This window comes from Malaclemys terrapin, chromosome 1 (genome assembly GCF_027887155.1).
Source record: "Malaclemys terrapin pileata isolate rMalTer1 chromosome 1, rMalTer1.hap1, whole genome shotgun sequence".
NCBI lineage: Eukaryota > Metazoa > Chordata > Testudines > Emydidae > Malaclemys > Malaclemys terrapin.
Window position 1 is genome coordinate 30,671,538 of NC_071505.1, and position 20,863 is coordinate 30,692,400.

At 40.4% G+C, this 20,863-nt stretch overlaps 1 protein-coding gene across 9 annotated transcripts in view; it reads right to left on the bottom strand.

The window, feature by feature from the left end:
* Nucleotides 1-20,863, bottom strand: part of CELSR1 (cadherin EGF LAG seven-pass G-type receptor 1) — a 319,999-nt gene that overhangs the window by 146,666 nt on the left and 152,470 nt on the right. For all 9 annotated transcript variants that reach the window (XR_008443926.1, XR_008443929.1, XR_008443927.1 and 6 more), the window contains exons 3-5: nt 18,587-18,809; nt 13,589-13,704; nt 7,954-8,042 (exon numbers count right to left, since the gene is read on the bottom strand). Coding sequence is in view for 4 of the 9 variants with exons in the window: in XM_054019353.1 (XP_053875328.1) it covers nt 7,954-8,042; nt 13,589-13,704; nt 18,587-18,809 (428 nt within the window). In the remaining 5 variants the exon portion in view is untranslated. The remainder of the gene's footprint in view (nt 1-7,953; nt 8,043-13,588; nt 13,705-18,586; nt 18,810-20,863) is intronic.

Sequence of the window (20,863 nt, forward strand, 5' to 3'; positions counted from 1 at the left end):
TATTTTCAACAGTCTGAATAAAAATCACCTTTCCCTTTTCAATTAACCAGGTTTCACTTTCTTGATATATACAGTGTCATAATCCTACCACGTCTCTAGATGTCAAAAAATTCTTTAAGGTAGAACAGGGTAGGTAAGACTTGAAGTCATAATGTAAAATATGCAAAATTAAAAGACCCCCCCCCCGCAGAAAAAAGTTTAAAGGCCTTCTTTATGCAATATAAAGTTACAAAAGGGACATTAAAACATGTTTTAAAATAATGCTGTTTATATTGCAGGCCACCTTTAAACTCAACAGCACCCCTCCCATTGACTTTAATGATAGCAGGATCAGGACCCCTGCAGATAAACAATTTTCACATGTGCACCAGTTGAATCGGTGAAGATGAAATGAAAAATTTCAAATACATTAACTCTCACCCTCCCTTCCCTCCCAAAAATCAGCAAACATCTATTACTCCAAGAAACATGTCCAGGTAAACAGATACCTTGTTAATGGGGAGCGGACAAGACTTTTAATATGAGACTGAAACTGAACCAAAGTCTTGAAACAGCTCTGGATCACCTTCACTGGCTCAAAACTCCTAGTTCTTTCCCCACAGTGTTTGTTATCCAGGAAATTCAATTCAGAATCACAATTGCCACCACTAAGACATCTATCGATCTGCCATAAGCATTTAAATTGAAATCAAGAAGGCTGTCAACTGATGCCAAAGGAGGGGGAGGGGGAGAATCATTTTCATCAGTACATGTTATTAAAACTTTATTCCTGCCTCTCCTCCTCTGATAATTGTCATTTTTGCTACTGTAATGCTTTTGCATAAACACACATTGTTTGTAGGAGAATGCTGATCATTTGAGCAAGTGCAGAGCTGCTGTGATGTTTCCTACTGATCACTGCTGCACATTGCCTAAGTCTGAAATGGAAATACACTGCCCAGTGGTCACTGGCATTAAACACCATCAGGGAGTAGTATGATTAACATGCTACAGCTTAAAGGGTGGTTACGCTCTCTATTTCCCTCACCCGCACTTTGTAAAAGAGCGAGGTCAAGGTTGATCATTGCCCCATATAGCGTAATTTTAAGGATAATATCAATGTGTGTGAAAGAGGATTGGGGAAGATGAAAACAGGGACACAAAACAGCATAAGCCTTGCCTCCAATTATGAAGTCTGAGAGGAAGCCCCTAAGGTTTCCTAATGGCAGAAGCAGAGGCTTGTAAGGAGCAGACAGACACCAGCCTGAAGAGGGGAGGAGGAAAGGCATCAGGGATCCACTCTTCAGTAGAGGAGACAGGCAGGACAAACTCCACCCCCAAGTACTCCTCAGGGAAAGAGAGTAAGCGGCCCCTTAGAGACAGTAGCAAGGAGGCCATGGACCCCTGCTCCTGGTGAGCACAGGGGCTACACCCCAGGAGCACAGATCCCCCAAAAGGGGGTAGGGAGGGATGAGCTAGTGGTGGCACAGGGCCATAATCACACTTCCCTTTCCCTACTAGCCCACACAACGGGTTGACTGTACACTGGGGGAGAAGCCTGCGCAATCCACATTGATGGTGCAGCTTCCACGTGCCCCAGGCCTGCTGGGGAGTGAAAAGAAGGATTGTACCTCCTGAGCCACCCTGCAGATAAATGATCCATTTTCTTAAGCACACAATCTGGCCCTTCGGCACAGCGGGGCTCTCACACTAACACCCCACCACTCCATGCTCCTTCTAGTATAGGGGTCAGCAACCTTTCAGAAGTGGTGTGCCGAGTCTTCATTTATTCACTCTAATTTAAGGTTTTGCGTGCCGGTAATACATTTTAACGTTTTTAGAAGATCTCTTTCTATAAGTCTATAATATATAACTAAACTATTGTTGTTTGTAAAGTAAATAAGGTTTTTAAAATGTTTAAGAAACTTAATTTAAAATTAAATTAAAATGCAGAGTCCCCCGGACCAGTGGCCAGGACCCGGGCAGTGTGAGTGCCACTGAAAATCAGCTCGCGTGCCGCCTTCAGCACGCGTGCCATAGGTTGCCCACCCCTGCTCTAGTACAACCGGCTGCACATTTACTTTCCTTAGAAGAATCAGTACTATATGCAAAACTGGGGTAGAGACTGACCTCTTGCTTCTGTATTTAAAACATCTGTCTCTTCTCAGAGACAAAGCAACTGATGAGGAGGTCACTTTCTGACTAACACTCTGTTAATAATGTTACTAGTAACTTTAACAAGCAAACCTTTTCTGAATTCATTTTAAACAAACACCTGGGGGGTCATTTCCACTCTTACCTCATTCGTACCCACCATCACCTTGATTCAGCTGCAGAAATAAATCTAAACCCATAGCTCACGAGTACCCACACCACTGGCCTGTCTTGGAAGAGTTGAGACTTGCAGGCTTGTATTTTAAACAACCAACTGTCAAACAATTAGAAACCTCCTATGAGACCCCACACACTCCCAAATCAGCTGTTCATGGAATCCAAATTTCAGGGACACTCAAAGTGTCACTGACTGCTTTACAAATTTCACAAACTGCTTGCACTTTGTTCAAAGCTAATGATTCAAAGATAAGATCGGTTCATTCATTTGCATAAAATATAAACTGACTGACGGTTAAAATGTGTCTTCCAAGACAGCCTGGTTAAATGCTACTTTCCCTACTCACTAGGGCCGCTCCTGACATCCCTCTGTATATGGAAGTCTCACTGAAGTTAATGGGAGTTTTGCATAGATATCACAACCCTCGCAGCAGCAATAGCTGCATTGGACCCAATTAGAATCAAGGCCTGTTTGTGCTAGGTGCTGTACAAACACAGAAAGACGGGGACCCTGTCCTGGAGAGCTTACAATCTCTTTGAAAACGACATTTTGAAAGGGGGGTAACAAACCAAAGGAAGGAAGGTTAAGTGTAACAATGATAAGAATATATAATCACACAGACCTGCTAGGTGCACATCTCCAACGTTCTGAGTTATTTGTTTGTGGTAGCACCTACAGTGTGTTAGGCATTTTCCAGGTGTACAAAAGGGGAGAGCCCTGTCCCAAGGAGTTTGCAGCCTAAAGACAGACTGTCTACCTGTCTGAGGACAGAAAACAACAAAAGAGCTTTTCTGTACAAATCAGTAAGATACATTGTAGGCAGCAGGGCATTAGTGAGTTTTAAGAGTGGAAAGGCTTGGGCCTTGTGAGTGAATTCAGGGAGCTTAAAACGTGCAAAAGGGTAGTGCATTAAAGGCACAGAGGTGATGGTTCAGGACACTGACAAATGGATGGACCAGAGTGAAGTAGACGTGAACAATATGGAGTTATCTCCCCCTTCAAACCTGCTTGTGTGGGTAATTTAAATGAAGCCATACGTTTTAGGCATTCTGTTATTCAAACATGTCTGAGTTATATCAAGTTTAGACATAACATCCTATTTATCTTGGCATAACACAAATCCCTACATTATCTGCCTTAGCAAACTCCTCACAGGGACTTTTTATCTTCAAACCTTGTTAAAACATAAGCCTGCCAAGGAATTGCCTTACAAATAAATATCACTAGAAGCAAAGACCCCTAACCATCCCCTCGGTTACACCAGGGTGGCCTCAAGAGGGGGGCTCAGGAGAAGACAGGGCCATGGCTCTATCTTGCCAGCAGCCAGTCCTAGCAGCCAGTCCTACCCAGCCAACAAGACTGGCGTCTGAGGAGCATGCTGCAGCATCCTTGAGAGATGGTGCAAGGTATGCACGCCCCTGGAGGGGCATTCTAGGAGCCTGAACTACAGTTTGCATTATTTAAGTACTGCACATGCAACTAACTTTGAGACCTGAGTGTGATTTCCCCTCTCCAACCCCAATGCTAGAGATTCCCCAAATAAATTGCTGAAGATACCAAAGCTTGATTTACCACAGTAAGATGGCATCGTCTTTTACATTAAAAGGCAGAGGTATGTGTACCTCTCAGAAGAGTGGTCACCACATTGAATGCATGGTTCATCACTGCGTTTTATGCCAGTTCAAAGTCCCTGAAGTCAATGAAGCTACGCTGGCATAAAACGGGAGTAGCAGGGTGGTGAATCAGGCCCTATGTTTTGATGTCTAGTATCTCCAATAGGCTTATAAATCATGAACAATAACTGTGGCATAACAATAACACTTCAACCTCCCTGGTCACTCAATTACAGACCTAAAAGTCGCAATTCTCCAACAAAAAAACCTTCAAAAACAGACTCCAACGAGAAACTGCAGAATTGGAATTAATTTGCAAACTGGACACCATTAAATTAGGCTTGAATAAAGACTGAGAGTGGATGGGTCATTACACAAAGTAAAAACTATTTCCCCATGCTAATTTTTCCCCTACTGTTACTCACACTTTCTTGTCAACTGTTGGAAATGGCCATCCTGATTATCACTACAGAAGTTTTTTTCTCCTGCTGATAATAGCCCACCTTAATTGATTAGTCTCATTAGAGTTGGTATGGCAACACCCATTTTTTTCATGCTCTCTGTGTATATATATCTCTTCCTACTGTATTTTCCATTGCATGCATCTGATGAAGTGGGTTTTAGCCCACAAAAGCTTATGCCCAAATACATTTGTTAGTCTCTAAGCTGCCACAAGTACTCCTTGTTCTTTCTGTGGCAGTGAGTTTCCGTGCCTGGAATCAGTGGAAAGAAAGGGAGTGATTATTCAGAGCCCCTACAACAAAAATACAGCATTAGGGTGATTAAAAGCAATATCAGACCTTTAAATCAATAGTATGAGACAGAGACGATATCTACTGTTAACTACCCCACTGGGTTGTTTACAAACGATGAGAAGGGACAATTCGCTGAAAAGTGAAATTAAGAGTGAAATAATTTTTGATTCCTTCTACCCTTGCCCATAAAAATTCAACAATCCTTCCTCACTGCACCACTTTATCACATTAGACTATTGAGCTATATTGTTCTCTTAAGTCCTTATTGTATTCAGAACTTATTAAAAGGAACCATAGCATTTATTGCGTTCTTCGGTGCTTGATTTTACTCTTAAAGTTTCACTCCTTTTTTCCAGGCCATCCCTTTCTATAAAAGTGTGGGCCAATGCCCAATGCTGACCTCTCTTAATGAAAATATATTTTTAGATTCACTGTGCTAGCTTAGCGCCCTGCCCCCCGCTGGCCCTCTCATTTCACTTCTTGCTTGCAGACAAAAGCCCTGCTCAGGTAGACTCCTATATCATTCACTGGGGGCAGGGCCAGCCTGAAGAGATTGCAACTTCTTTTAATGTCGACAGCCCTGAGAAGACCAGAGAAGGGGGACAGGACCAACTTTGGTCCCTTGTCCATTCCAAAAAATAAGCTGCTGCATTTTTAACAAAAGACTAGGAGGGGAAGGGGAATAACTACCCTCTAGGGCAGAGGTAGGCAACCTATGGCACACGCGCCAAAGGCGGCATGCGAGCTGATTTTCAGTGGCACTCACACTGCCCGGGTCCTGGCCATCAGTCCGGGGGGCTCTGCATTTTAATTTAATTTTAAATTAAGCTTCTTAAACATTTTAAAAACCTTATTTACTTTACATACAACAATAGTTTAGTTATATATTATAGACTTATAGAAATAGATCTTCCAGAAACATTAAAATGTATTACTGGCAAGAGAAACCTTAAATTAGAGTGAATAAATGAAGACTCGGCACACCACTTCTGAAAGGCTGCCGACCCCTGCTCTAGGGAACAGCATCTGGGGAAAGGGGAAGGAACACCTGTGTGTCCCCTTCTCCCCACAGAGCTGGAGCAGTCTGGGAGATAGAAGGGGAAAGGCCCATACACACACTGGAAGGCTCAAAACTGAGCATCTGTGACCCCCAAGAATCTCCTCCAAAGAAGATGGCAAAGCAGGGAGAGTATTTCAGGGAAGCCCAGCAGGCCAGTTACTGACCCTGATCCCAACTGTTGAGCTCCCTGTGCTCTCCTCCTGGCATGGCAGAACTGACAGAGGCCCCTCTGTCCTCCCTCACCAGTGAGCCTTGATCTGCTGTTGGGAGGAAGAGGGCAGCACACAGGTCCCAAGAGTGCCCTCACACTGAGAGCCACTCTCACAGCGGGACTTTGTCCACTCTAGCTCAGAGGGAGGGGTACCATAGTCAGAGGCAGACAAATAAGCAAATGCTTTAAAACAGTAAAATGTCCTTCACTATGCTACCAGAATAATTTATATTATCACTTCAATAAACAGAAACAAACTCTGAAAATGAGTCAAAGGTTTATTTTTAACCACTGCATAGGATCACTTTTCCTTTTAGAGAATAGTCTGGAACTGTTTCAACTCCTTATCTTTTTGGCAGCACTTTAGAATTTTAAACTAGTAGCCATACTATGCAATCCAACCTTTCGCTGATGTATGTTCCTTTCCCTATGCTTGCTGGCCCATGAAGAGAAATGGCTCACCATGAAATATGTTAAGGGTTTCTTTATCATTTCAGTAAATAACTCCCTTTATATTAAAGCTACTTACTGGGGGGAAAAAAGCCAAGAACATGCAAAAACAGTGTTTTACAGATTACAAGAAAGACTTTCATTGTGTCCAGGGTCACATACATACAAGTTACACTTCTGTTTCTCTGTTGTACAGTGAAAATAAAGGCACATAATACAGGAATAAATGCATAACTGGATATGATTTTATTTTCTCCATAAAATATCCTTAGGCTAGAAGACACTACCTACGAATCTGATGAAAATTCTAATCTTCTCATTCAAAGTCGCACACAAATTGTGATGAAAGGACACAGCACTGGGAAAAAGAACTTGTTGATTATATTAATCCTTCATCTTCTATTTATCTTCTTACATTAGTATCCTCTTTCCTTTATAACACAGCCAACAGTACTCATCTATTTCTTTATTTAATCCTTCATAATGCTATCATGTCAGACTAAAAAGCATCAATTTTAAATAACCATACGAATTATTTAATTCCATTATAGATACAGGAGCTCTGAAATGTGTGTCTAAACTATGACCCAATATTTAATCTCAAAGCCCTCTTTTGTTCTTTACAGAAATGGCTTGTGTACCTAGATCCCTGACATACCTAGATCCCAGCAACTTACATCTCCCATAAGCTACCCACAGAGCACATCAGTATCCTTGCACCCTTCAATTAGTTCGTTGAGTGTATGGAATAGCCTTTTTTCCATTAAATCTAATCTCTTATATCTTTGTGCATGGCAAATGAAAATTATTTAGTAGGAACATTCCTGATTACTCGAAAAATACCATATCATAGCTTAATTTTCCAATTCTCCGTACACAGTATATTGTTTCCTTTACATGAATTTTCATAGGAGAATGCACCAAAATAGAAGCATTCTTGCAGTGCTGCCTGCTTTTTCAGTACTTAGCTACCGTAATAAATATTAATACTAGAATCTGGTAAAAAATATCAAAAGGCAATAGCAGACACTGTCAGAGGGCCCTCAAAAGGAAAGTCTACCAGTGAGGAAGCTGTCACAATCTTCCCTCCACCTGTGAGTCTGAGCAACCCCAAAAGTGAGTAGGCTTGACCAGGCAAAGGGCATGGACAGAGTGGTTGGGGAATGTGGTGATTCAATGCATCCCCTCAGCAACTGTTAGGGGTTTCAGAAGAACTGAAAACTAGAAAAGCCCAAAATAACTGAACATTTTCAATTTTATTCTTCCTCAAAGGACACCCTGGACTTGAGCCTGCGCTCCTATTGTGACTAGACTCTAAAAGAACATGAAGGGGAGTTTTGCCTCAATCAGGTGAGCAGGACTAGTGCCAGGGTTAGTTAAAAATTAAAACAAAAACAGAAATCCCAGGGCAACTACATAGGCTGGGCCAGATCCTTGTGTGGTGTAAATTCGTGTTATTCCATTGAAATCAATGAAACTGTGCTGAGGACACACTAACTGGCCCATTGTCTTTACTACTTTACACATAGCGTTCTTGAAGTGTTCTACCTTACCTTGTTGTAGTACTGCACCTGAACAGAGTGCCACTGTCCATCACTGACCCCTCCTGGAACAAATGGTGCAACTGTTGTAGTGGTCTCCCCTGAAATGTTAGTTGGAACATGAGGAGAAAAAAAAAAAATAGTCACCATGATGGTTACTCTGATTTAGTGACCTGCTCAGCACTGTACAAAACACGAATAGAAACACAGTCCTGCCCGAAAGACACCCATGAAATCCAGGCCTAATACAGTATATACACTAATGGTAATTTAACAAGCAAGAATTTGGAGTGTGAGTCTGAGAGTTGCTGAGTACTCTCAGTTTTACTAGAGTCTATTTTGGGTGCACAAACATAAAATTGACTTCTGTAACACGTCAGTGAAACATGTTTCTTTTTGCTGCTGCAGAATGTAAAAGGAGATGTACAGGATAAACAAAGCTATTGAAAAAGTTGTCAAATGAGAACATATCAACACGAGTTTTGTTGCTTTTTCTGTCGTTAACAAAAGTGTGAAGTGTGATTTTTGGTTTGAAGAGTATCTTGCTGGCTAAAAGCACATCAATGAAATCGACTTCTAATCCAGGCTGAGAAGCTGGAATCTGACAGCTATACTGGAAGGAGTGTTACAGAAACAAAACACTTTTCTCAGAAGAATTTTTAATTTCTAAACTTGTGGTTAAGGAATATTGTTTGCAGCCACTCATTGATTAAAATCAGCGTTGCTTTGTATATTATATTTGTAAGAGTAGAGGGTGTTAAGTCAGGTATGCAAACCAGAAGAACTAGCATGGTGATTATTCATTGCTGCTGTGAAGTAATGATAAAACAAACATTTACAGCAAAAGTACATAAGGGCCTGGCAAAGTGCTTTGGATTTCCACCCCCCTTTTTAAACACTGTGACAAAAGTTCCTGTTACAGAGGAAGAAGAGAAGAAAGAACATTAGACAAACTACCTATATAATAAGTCACAGAAAAAACAACTCCCCTCCCACAAGTTAACAAAGCTGATAGTTTCACATATTGAACATAAAGCATGCATTCTCCTCTATATTCATAAGTAACCTTTCACTATTCTCTTCTGTGTCTATGACTATCCCTTAAATACACCCTGATTATTCAAACAGTACAGACTACAGTTTAATATCTGGTCTACATTTACCTTGAAAGGGACCTCAATCATTGATAAGAATAATGAAAAATTATGCTAAAAGTTCATAAGCAAGTTTTTGTGAAGAAAGACACATTGATCTCTAATTATTTTATCTTGATCTCTGCTAAAAAAAAAAAAATGTTGCTACATATTACTCCACAGGCAAAAGTGACTGCCAATATGTCCAAAACTTGTACCTTCCTGTTAATTTTTACCCATGTATTCAAAACAAACCATTCTCCTTCCAAAGAGAACAGCATCTCTAAATATACTGGGCCAAATTCTGCTCTCATTTGCCCTGGTGCAAATCCAAATGAAACTTCATTGATTTAAATGGATTCCCCAAATATACACCAGCTGAATTTAGCCTATTCTCATTCATCCTCAGGCTGTCTTCCTAACAATCTGATTCTTGTTTAGACAAGGAAAGGACAGGCAATACAGAATAAAACAAAACTCGCAAAACAGAAACACATTATTTCATAACACTTACCCATTAAAAAAAGTCTATCTTAAAACATGCTTTTGGGCTCTGTTGGTAATAATATAGAAATAAAACTAGAAGCATTTAAACATAAAGTGCCAATGTTGCTCACAAGTACATTGGTGTAAATCAATGGAGTAAATATAAATGGATTTACAGTGGTGCATTTGCGAGCACCCACACTCCAGGGGAAGTTAGGCTTCAAATTCTATTGGTCTTACATTTTGTAAATTGTATTTTAAATAAAACCCAAATTGCTGCCAGATGGGACCCAATAACATTCTTTTTAAAGTAGAAAAAATTAAAATAATAGGATTATTTCATTTAGAAAATGCATATGTTATTATACGTACATATATATGAATAAATATACACACGAACATGCTAAAGGAGCACTCAAGGAAGATAAGGCTGTCACAGAGAAGAGGAATGAATTCTTTGCATCATCTTCACTGCAGAAGATGTGAGGGAGATTCCCACACCTGAGCCATTCTTTTTAGGTGACAAATCTGAGGAACTGTCCCAGGTTGAGGCAGCAACAGAAGAGGTTTTGGAACAAATTGATAAATTAAACTATAATGAGTCACCAGGATCAGACGGTATTCACACAAGAATTCTGAAGGATCTCAAATATGAAATTGCAGAACTAATAAATAGTGGTATGTAACCTACTGCTTAAATCAGCCTCTGTTCCAGATGACTGGAGGAAAGATAACATAACACTGATATTTTTTTTAAAGTTTCAGAGACAATCATGGCAATTACAGACTGGCAACCCTAACTTCTGTACCAGGTAAACTGACTGAAACTGTAGCAAAAACAGAACTATCAGACACATAGTTGAACTTGGTATGTTAGGAAAGAAGCAACATAGCTTTTGTAAAGGGAAATCATGCCTTACCAATCTATTAAAATTCTTTGAGGGGGTCAACAAGCATGTGGACAAGGGTTATCCAGTGGATATGGTGTACTTGGACTTTCAAAAAAGCCTTTAGTAGACCCCACACCAAAGGCTTTTAAGGAAAGGGTACGTCTTCACTACCCGCCGTATCGGCAGGTAGCAATCGATTTATCCGGGATTGATATATCGCGTTTCGTTAAGATGCGATATATCGATCCCCGAACACGCTCACCGTCGACTCCGGAACTCCACCAGAGCGAGCGGCGGTAGCGCAGTCGACGGGGGAGCCGCGGCCGTCGATCCCGCGCCGTGTGGACCCCAGGTAATTCGATACAAGATACTTCGACTTCAGCTACGCTATTCACGTAGCTGAAGTTGCGTATCTTGGATCGATCCCCACCACTCCTAGTGTAGACCAGCCCAAAGTAAGCTGTCATGGGTTAAGAGAGAAGGTCCTCTCATGGATCAGTAACTGGTTAAAAAAAAGGGAAGGAATAAATTGTCATTTTTCACAATGGAGAGAGGAAAATAGAAGATCCCCCAAGGATCTGTACTAAGACCTGTGCTGTTCAACATATTCATAAATGATCTGGAAAAAAGGGTGAACAGTGAGGTGCCAAAATTTGCAGACAATACAAAATTATTCAAGATAGTTAAGTCCAAAGCTGACTGCGAAGAGTTACAAAAGAATCTCAAAAAACTGGGTGACTGGGCAACAAAATGGCAGATGAAATTCAAGGTTGATACGTGCAAAGTAGTGCAGATTGGAAAACATAATCCCAACTATACATACAACACGATGGGGTCGAGATTAGCTGTTACTAGTCAAGAAAGAGATCTTGGAGTCATCATGGATAGTTCTCTGAAAACATCTGTTCAATGGGAGCAGCAGTTAAAAAAGCCAACAGAATGTTAGGAACCACTGGGAAAAGGACAGCTAATAAGACAGACAATATAATGCCACTATGTAAATCCATGGTACACCCACACCTTGAATACTGTGTGCAATTCTGGGTGCCCCATCTCAAAAAAGATATACTGTATTAGAATTGGAAAAGGTACAGAGAAGGGCAACAAAAATGATCAGGATTATGAAACAGCTTCCATATAAGAAGAATTAAAAGATTGGGACTCTTCAGTTTAGAAAAGAGATGACTAAGGAGAAACATGATGGAAATCATGAATGGTGTGAAGAAAGTGAATAAGAAAGTGTTATTTCCCCCTACACACAACACACAAACCAAGGGCCACCAGTTCTTAATTTGTGCTAGGGCTGAGCCCTGGCACCTCTAAGCTTGGCAGTTCATTGCCCTGGCACCTCTGGGATTGCCACATCAGTTATGAAAGTAAAAAAATTTCTTGAGCCCAGGCACCTCTTTCATTACAAATTAAGCACGGGGGGTCACTCAATAAAATTAGTTGGCAGCAGCTTTTAAACAAACACAAGGAAGTACTTCTTCACACAATGCATAGTCAACCCGTGGAACTCATTGCCAGGGGATGTTGTGAAGGCCAAAAGTATAAGTGGGCTCAAAAAAGAATTAAATATGTTCATGGAGCATAGGGCCATCAGTAGCTATTAGCCAAGATGGTCAGGAACACAACCCCCTATTCTGGGTGTTCCTATATTTCTGACTATCAGAAGCTGGGACTGGACAACAGGGGATGGATCACTCAATAATTACTCTCTTCTGTTCATTCCCCGCGAAGCATCTGGCACTGGCCACTGTTCGAAGACAGTATACTGGACTAGATGGACCACTGGTCTGATCCATACTGTATAGCTGGCCCCATACTATATAGCTTCAGGACAAAAGAAGTTCAACAAGACAAATAACCTGCTCTTGTATCATGGTTGTTCCTATTTTTAATACCACTCTCTTCTTCCTCTCAATAAAGGAAGTGTTTGAGGCACTGTCAGATAACTGATGCTATCCAGATGAAAATCATCATCTAGCCCAGGGGTCGGCAATGTTCGGCAAACGGCTTGCCAGGGTAAGCACCCTGGCGGGCCGGGCCAGTTTTATTTATCTGCTGATGCGGCAGGTTCGGCCGGGGCCACGGTTCGCCGTCCTGGGCCAATGGGGGCGGCAAGAAGTGGCGCGGGCGAGCGATGTGCTTTATAAAGCCTATGGGCTTTATAACTGGCATGCTGACAAGCCCTTATCTACATAGTGGGTGCCACCGTTATAATATAAAGCCTGCCACAAGCTGAAACATCTTACTAATCTCATCACACATTATGTCATGAGAGTTACTGCCTATGCAGGATCTGCAGCTTAATGCCCCATCTAATTAAAAGAATACTAGTAGTAATATTAACTACAGCAGATGAGCACCTATGAATACGAAAGAACAATGACCCATCTTTAAATGTTTGAATGCCATGGGAGTTTATAGTGAACAGTTGCCTACCAAAAAGCACCTTTTCCAAAACATCAGACTTCACTTAACAAGTACCAAGCAGCTACTTGATGTGTAGTAACACTGGCAGTTCTCTTCTCAAGCTCATTGCTCTCTTTAATCTTTCCCTTTACTTAGAAATGATGAATTATTGATACTGCCCAACAAATACAAAGATTGTGCACTCTCTTTTCCACCCTTACTTCCAAGGACTGAGAGGTTGATCTAATATCTAAAGGCCTCTGTTCCTCTAGGGCCCAAATCTATTCCCATTGAAACCAAGAGGAGTTTTTCAATGGACTTCAGTGGGATGTGGATCATGTCCTCGGTGTGTTGTTCTGTAGTTAAAATGGTTTGATAAATGCCCTATGTTGTAACGGTTGATGATGAAAGAGCTGCTGAATGCAAACCACAAAAATAAAAAATAAAGAATACAAGCAAAGAAAGTAAAAAGATCTGGGTAAATGAACTGTTATACAATACAATAGTGCAATGTTAATCATTTGTATAAAAGAGCAATAACTTGGTAAAGTTTTAAACTTAATTAAAATCTTTAATTTGGGATCTATGAATCAATCTAGGAAACCACATAAAATCTTTAATGAGGTTCATTTCAAAATGCAGTGAGATGTTCTCTTCTCTGTAAAGTTATTGCTAGTATTTACATATAAAAGTATCAAACTAAATGGGCAAGGAACACCTTACCTGCAGAGAATGTTAGTTGGATCTGTTCTTCAATGATCTCAAGAGCAATAAAGTCATGTTTCTCATTAAAACGTCCGTTGTAGAGGAGCAGAGCATTCCTTTCTCTGGTTGCAAACCTGTAACATGCAGACACAAATTTCATATTTAATTATCTACAAAGTGAAGAACATACAATCCAGCCACTCTGAAAATAGATGACATAAAAGCTACCAGTCACCATGATCTCAAGACAGAATGCAGCACTATAACTGCATAACGCATCGGTCTTAAAATTCATTCTCCTTTGTTACCCCTTTCGCCAGCAAATAATAAAATTAAGATAATTAGTAGTACATATCATTTTGATGTCTACAGGAGTCAGCAAGAGAGGACCTTCCAGTGGTCAGAATGGACTGAGTTATTATTTTTTGTTGAGCGTCCGAAAGTGTGAAATGCTACAGCCTAAATTCAAAATGATGCAGTGAGGGTCATACATAGATGAAAAAGAGTCGAGGAGGGGAAAGACAAGACTCACATTAATAATGTCACATGGTTAATCAGGGCTTGATCCTGCACCAGTCAAGTCAATTGGGAGTAAGACAAATTCACGCATCTTGATGATTCCATTAAATGAGTTGGGTTTTTCTTCATTTTTAATTTAATGTTCTCTAATCTCAAGAATTTTATGCTCCAGAAGCAGGAGGAGTTTCCGCTTTTGTGCTAGGAAATAACTGATAGCCCTAGTTTTAGAAAAGCCTAGTTTTGGCCTCTGCAGCTCCTTTAAAATTTGGGTAGGGCTCATTATCAAATTCTTTAAATTTATCTATATCTATAACTAATTTTAATGTGTGAAGAAAAACAGAAGTCATCGGAAGTTTTTAGAATTCTAAACAGTAGTAGTCTGCATTGATTCTCAAAAAGAAGAACAGGAGTACTTGTGGCACCTTAGAGACTAACAAATTTATTAGAGCATAAGCTTTCGTGGACTACAGCCCACTTGGAAACTTGCATTGATTCTGTATCATCAACCTCTAGAAAGCTTTGTGACCTAAAAGTTTGGGGTGTTCCAAAATAACACACTTGTCTTATAAGTCTATGGAAGACAAATTTGAATTCAAAGCTCTGTTCCACGGAAAGAAGAAATGGCCTCTACCATAGGGCATGAAATGTGGCACCAATTAGTGGTGCTCTTGTGGAATAAAATGACCACAATCTTCTGAATCCTGACTCTAGAGAATTAGGAAGAGGCAGGTATTTCAGAGCACTGTGTCCTGGCATCTTCATTTTCCAGATCATAGTTTAATTCTTAACAAGACATATAGGTTATACTTACCATATGTTCTGCCTAAAGAAACAGATGCCAGAATCAGAGCTGGCTGGAAACCAGAATTTCCATTCTGTGGGAAAATCTGACATTTCAGGGGACAAAACTGTTCCAAATCAGAATGGAAAACTGAAATTCTGAAGTTTCTCATGAAACAAAATTTCAAAAAATTTGGATTGGGGCAACTGAAATGTGTCATTTTGTTAAGGTAAAATGTGTCATTTTGATTTTATAGTTTTATTTTTTTAAAACATGTACATTATATTCACCTATTAAATATATTGTATATATGAGTGTAGCATTGAAATTAATATTGTACTATAATACAGAATTAGAAATGAAATAAAATATAATAATAATATAGAGAGATATACCTATCTTATAGAATTAGAAGGGACCCTGAAAAGTCATTGAATCCAGTCCCCTGCCTTTACTAGCAGGACCAAGTACTGATTTTGCCCCAGATCCCTAAATGGCCCTCTCAATGATTGAACTCACAAGCCTGGGTTTAGCAGGCCAATGCTCAAACTGCTGAGCTATCTCTCCCCCCCTCCCCTCCCCTCCCCTCCCCGCCCCGCCCAATGATAACATTGAAATGAAATGTTTCAATACTATCAAAATGAGATAATAAAAGTCCTGTAGAAAATACATCAAAACTGGCATATTCCTATGAAATGTTTCAATTTTGACTGAACTGTACTTTTTGAGAGAAAACTGTTCCATCAAAACAATTTCGACCAGCTCTAAACAGAATATATCTAAAGAAAAGAGAGCAGAAGTGATTAGTTAGTTGGATAACAGTGTCAACTTCATATTTCTGTCTAAAACTGTTACTAGAAACTACTAATAAGAGTATCAGGGGGTAGCCGTGTTAGTCTGTATCTACAAAAACAACAAGGAGTCTGGTGGCACCTTAAAGACTAACAGATTCTAATAAGAGTACTATAACTGAACGTGGGTAAAATATATATTTTTTCTATTTTTTTCAGTTTGTTTACCTTGTGCATTTAACAATACTTTGTATAAATTCAGTTTCACTGTTCTGTTGATGGTCAATTGAACTTCCTGTCTCATGCACTAGCAATTTGGTGTTCTTGCTTTAGCTCTCTTTGCTGCAAAGAGCTGTATATACACATCAGCTGGGGAGCAGAATTTTTTTTAAAGGGAAGGTTTTGGTTCTTTGTTTTAATTTCAGGACGTACTACTTACAGAGTGCTTTATCAGAGACTGGAATAGTTTGAAATAATCTTTTTAAAAAAATCAGTTGACAATTCCCTTTAAGTGAGGCTGAATGACTAAGAACTCTTGGGAGAGAGGAGAGATGGAGAGGAGGTGGGGCACATCTGATAAATGTCCCAAAATAACAGTGAGATTTAGCATGCAGAAATAGGGTATATGGTAAATAAGCATCAGACTACTTGTTCTCTTTCCTTTTCCCTTCTGTAAGAACATATGGTGAGTATAATTTATAGGTTCCAAACCATTTAAATGCTCAGAATGCCTCATTAGCTTGTAACATAGTCAGTGAACATATGGATTATTTTTTAAATCCCATTTTAGTCATGAGAATGAACTAGACAAACCTCCCACTCTTTGACCTCTTGGCGGAAAGTGGGGCTGGAGGACGCTAGACACCCTGAGATAATAGGAATATTCACAAATCAAAAAATATGTAATGGCAAATCCTTTGTCTAGCCAAACTTCTACTTCTTGATTATCCTGAAGTAATGTTTCCCTCCTGCGTTGGAGGAGAATAAGGGGCAAGAAAATACTCAGCATAAAATCTAAAAGCCCATATAGTTTGTCATCCTGACCCATATAGGGACAAATTCTGTGCTAATTTACATCCTGTACAATGCCATGAAGCTAATGGCACCTCTACCCCAATATAACGCTGTCCTTGGGAGCCAAAAAATCTTACCGCGTTATAGGTGAAACCGTGTTATATCGAACTTGCTTTGATCCGCTGAGTGCGCAGCCCCGCCCCCCCGGAGCACTGCTTTACCGCTTTATATCCGAATTCGTGTTATATCAGGTCGCGTTATATCGGGGTAGAGGTGTATTTAATTCAGCACCAAATATGCCTATGGAGTTTTTAAAGATTTTGAAGTGGCTGCCTGGTGTGAAAACTATGATGCTAAGCTTTACTGTTTGCTGTTTCTCAATAAGGCCCACAAGGTGACTGTGAGCCATTCTAACCTGCAGCAGAACAGTTTCACACACCACACTTTGAGAAGCCTGTAAAATGACACCATGCGCTGCTGGAACAATTCTCTGGTAGTACAAGAGCTGAGCTGGCAGCCTGCCTTCAACACTCCCTTTGCATTTCATGTAAATCTGACAGTTCCAAGCCTTTTTCCCCCCTCAGCTTTCTCTTGTCTAGCAGAGTTGACGCTTGAAAACCTTCCTATTTGGTTTTGAGATCTAATTTTGATCAGAATCAATGCAAAGCCATTCTATATATTCTTCACAGTTTTCACAACCTTCCATACTAACCTTGATAAGTTATATTTATTGTAACTGCATGCTTTGATTTAACCATGGTTTCAAGACTCCACAAAAAAAAAAAAAAAATTGACCACTGTAGAGTTAAGGCAAGATCAAGAGTAAAATGGAAACATTCTGCAAAGAAGCAGCAATATATGCTTGAGTGTATAACAAGAATAAGCTAACTTTGAGGGTTTTCTTAGACTAAGTAAGGTGATTGATTTTAGCTAACTCAATAGCTAACCCGGACCTCTTTTTCTAATCTAAGCAAACACCCAATGTTAGCTTCTTGTTGTTGTTTTTATCCATATTAGGTAACCCCAATCCTTTCACTGGCGTAGACGCAGCTTAGCACATTTTACCTTGACTCCGCCAAAGTCAACCCTTGGCCAGCTAAATCATGGTAAAATCTACCTCCAAAGAATCATTCTTCCAATCTTTGGAGCTCACAGAGATCCTTGGGTGAGCGTGTGCATTCATACACATGGAGACGGTGATTAGGACAGGAGAAGGTGGTCTGGGAGCAGAGACAGATGCCATCACCTCCCTGCTTAAAGTCTGCAGGGGCTATGCAATAAAGTTAATTTAGCTTAAGGAAGCAATGAATTTTATGCAGCTGCATCTGTCCCGGTGCTATACAACCCTCTTTGTAGGAGTGCCAGGAGCAGCAGAGAGTGGTAGAAGGAGCCAGCAACCCCAAATCTGCTGGGTGCCCCACTGGTGATCAGCACAGACTCAAAAGTGGGCAGCAGTAGTTGGGTAGAGGCATGGCCAGGCCAGTTGTGGGACATGCTGTTTTAGTCCATCTCCTCGCCAGCCTCTGCCAGATGCAAATTGAATATGCTCTCCTCCAGCAGAATCCCACATTTCCTCTCTCCAGGCACAGTGTCTCCTGCTGGCCCAACTGTGCCCTTCGGGGCAGGGACCATCTAACTGCTCTGTGTTCGTACAGTGCCGAGCAAAATGGGGCCCCACTCCTGGCTACCTTTTGGACAATACCATAATAACATAATTAATAATAATCTCAAGTAGCATGATTCTAATTCTGCTCCCATAGAAGTCGATGGCAGACTTCCCACAGTAACCACTTTCACACATATTTAACTCTGGGGGCTACAAATATACAAAAACATTTGGCCCTAAATCCAAATCAAGGAGAGATTTGGACTGAATCCTTTCTTATCAAGACAGAAGAGAAACAAACTTACATGAGGGAAACAGTGAAATGGAAGCGCTGTCTTAACCCTTTGAAGGTGACAAACGACTGTGGAGGGAAACTTCTTGTTGTCATCTCACAGTAAGGTCTCTCGTACTCTCCTGGGGGACACTCGCATTTGAAACCTCCTACCAGCAGATTAACACAGGTTCCTCCGTTTTTACATACTCCCGGTACGCAGCGGCCAGAGCGGGCATTCACTTCGCAATACTCGCCTGGAAGAAGGAGAAACAAAGATCAGTAGGAAACACTTGGCGCTAGATTCCAACTAAACAACAAATTGCCAGAGATACCAGTGAAGGAGATCATTTACTATAGCTTAAAAAAAAAAAAAAGCTAACGGGTTTTTAAATGTCTGTACATCAAGTTAAGTAGTTGTAATTGCAACAGAGTGTATGTACATGCCGCACTGTTTCTCAAATTTTAATTCTCTGCATAGTTTAGGATAGTGTTTCTTTTTCAAATACTTCACAATGCTGGCTCTAATTTTTAGATTTCTAGGCTGCTTTCAGAACTGGTGGTAAATATATACCAGGAAGAAGGTGACATTATCATGTAAAAACCTGAATACTTCCTGTCAGCTAAAAAATGTGTCAATGGTTCCAGCATTTGATATTGTTTTCAACCACCCAGGATCAAATGTTCACTCCCGACTGTGAATGGTGTAAATAGATAAGTGTTGCATTTTCCCTTTAATGGAATTCAGTTTTACTGCAGGTGTCACTAAGTACAACTGAGCCAGGAATATAGTATTTTTAAAGTGTGTGCATTTATATAAAGAATGGGCAGGATATAGGTGACATGCATAGTGCTTTCATTTTTTTTCCAGAGTGTCCTGCCGACATTTACTTCGCTTTCCAAACAACTATACAGTCAAGTCATTCAGTTGTTAAGAGACATGTATACTGATTTACAAACTCCTGAAGTTTTTTATCCTCAAATGCTGTAATTTTATTCCATACCAACCCCCACCCCAACCCTATATTAAGATTTTTGATAATTTTAAACTCTCAAAATTCAGGAAATAGCAAAGGTAAGTTTGTACACAAAACCTTAGCCCTAATGACTTTTGCACATGCATTAAAATTTGGTCAAGATTTTCAAAAATGCTTAGTGAGTTTGCAGTTTACAAGGTCTGTAGGAGACATTCTTGAGCCCCTTTACACCATACAAAATCTGCAGAGGCTGACGCAAAGGCTGCTGCAGAATTAACTGTTCTACAGAAAACTAGTTCTCTCTCTGTGTTAATTGTTTAAAATTTGTCTATCAGAATGTGGGTTGTGAGGTAACTGCCGTTGTTATGCTTGATTATATCTACCCGGATTCTGCATGTAAAAAGTGTTCATAAAAACGAAAGTGGGTTTATATAATTAAATTAATCCCAGAAACAGTGCCAGATAACTAAACGTAGAGCAAAGCTGTGTGGCACAACCCAACTGAAGAAAGAAGTTTCCAACACTATAATATTTGCATAAATACTAGTAACAGGTCTATATAAAAACTTTGTAAGCGCATTCCTAAAGAATTCAAAACAATATTTAAGGAACTGTGTCTCTCACATACAAAACACAGTAGCATAACAAGTATACCATTATCACTCAGCAAGTCAAATTCAGACCTATATAAGAGGGTACAGCTCCAGTACAGCCTACATCATCAGATCTGAATTTAGCTCAGTCAGTGCCTATATTGCTGATTATAATAAAAGTTACCTGTTTTAGGCAGCTGTGTGATATCTATAGGCGTCTGCTTGGAAACAATCAGAAAGTTGGTATCTTAAAAAGTACCTATTGCGAGGCATGCTAGATCTAACCAAACAACTCTGTTCCAGGGTTGCCAAATATCTGTATAAATTGGAATTATACTCCGCATCTTCCCCCAAGACCCCAGCCCTGTCGCTTCCTCCTCTTCCCCCCTTGCCCTCGCCACTTACTGGATTGTCTCCACCTCTCTCCTTCTGCCCCGGGGCTGGGATGGGAGCTGCTGCAGCCTGACAAGAGCTTGCCTACAAGTAGGAGGTGGCCCTGGCTGAGCAGGGGCTGGCATGGGTTAATGACCTGGCACTTCTCCTCACCCCGGGGTAACCGGACTTTTGGTGTCAGGTCAGTACATCTGACCAAATGCTGACAGGTCTCCTTTTCGACCGGACTTTCCAGTTGAAAACTGGGCACCTGGCAACCCGAAATGGCGCCCAGACACAAAAGCCAAAAACCAGACTGTCCAGGTAAAACCCTAAAAAGAAATCTTTCACACAAATCTAGAAACAGCA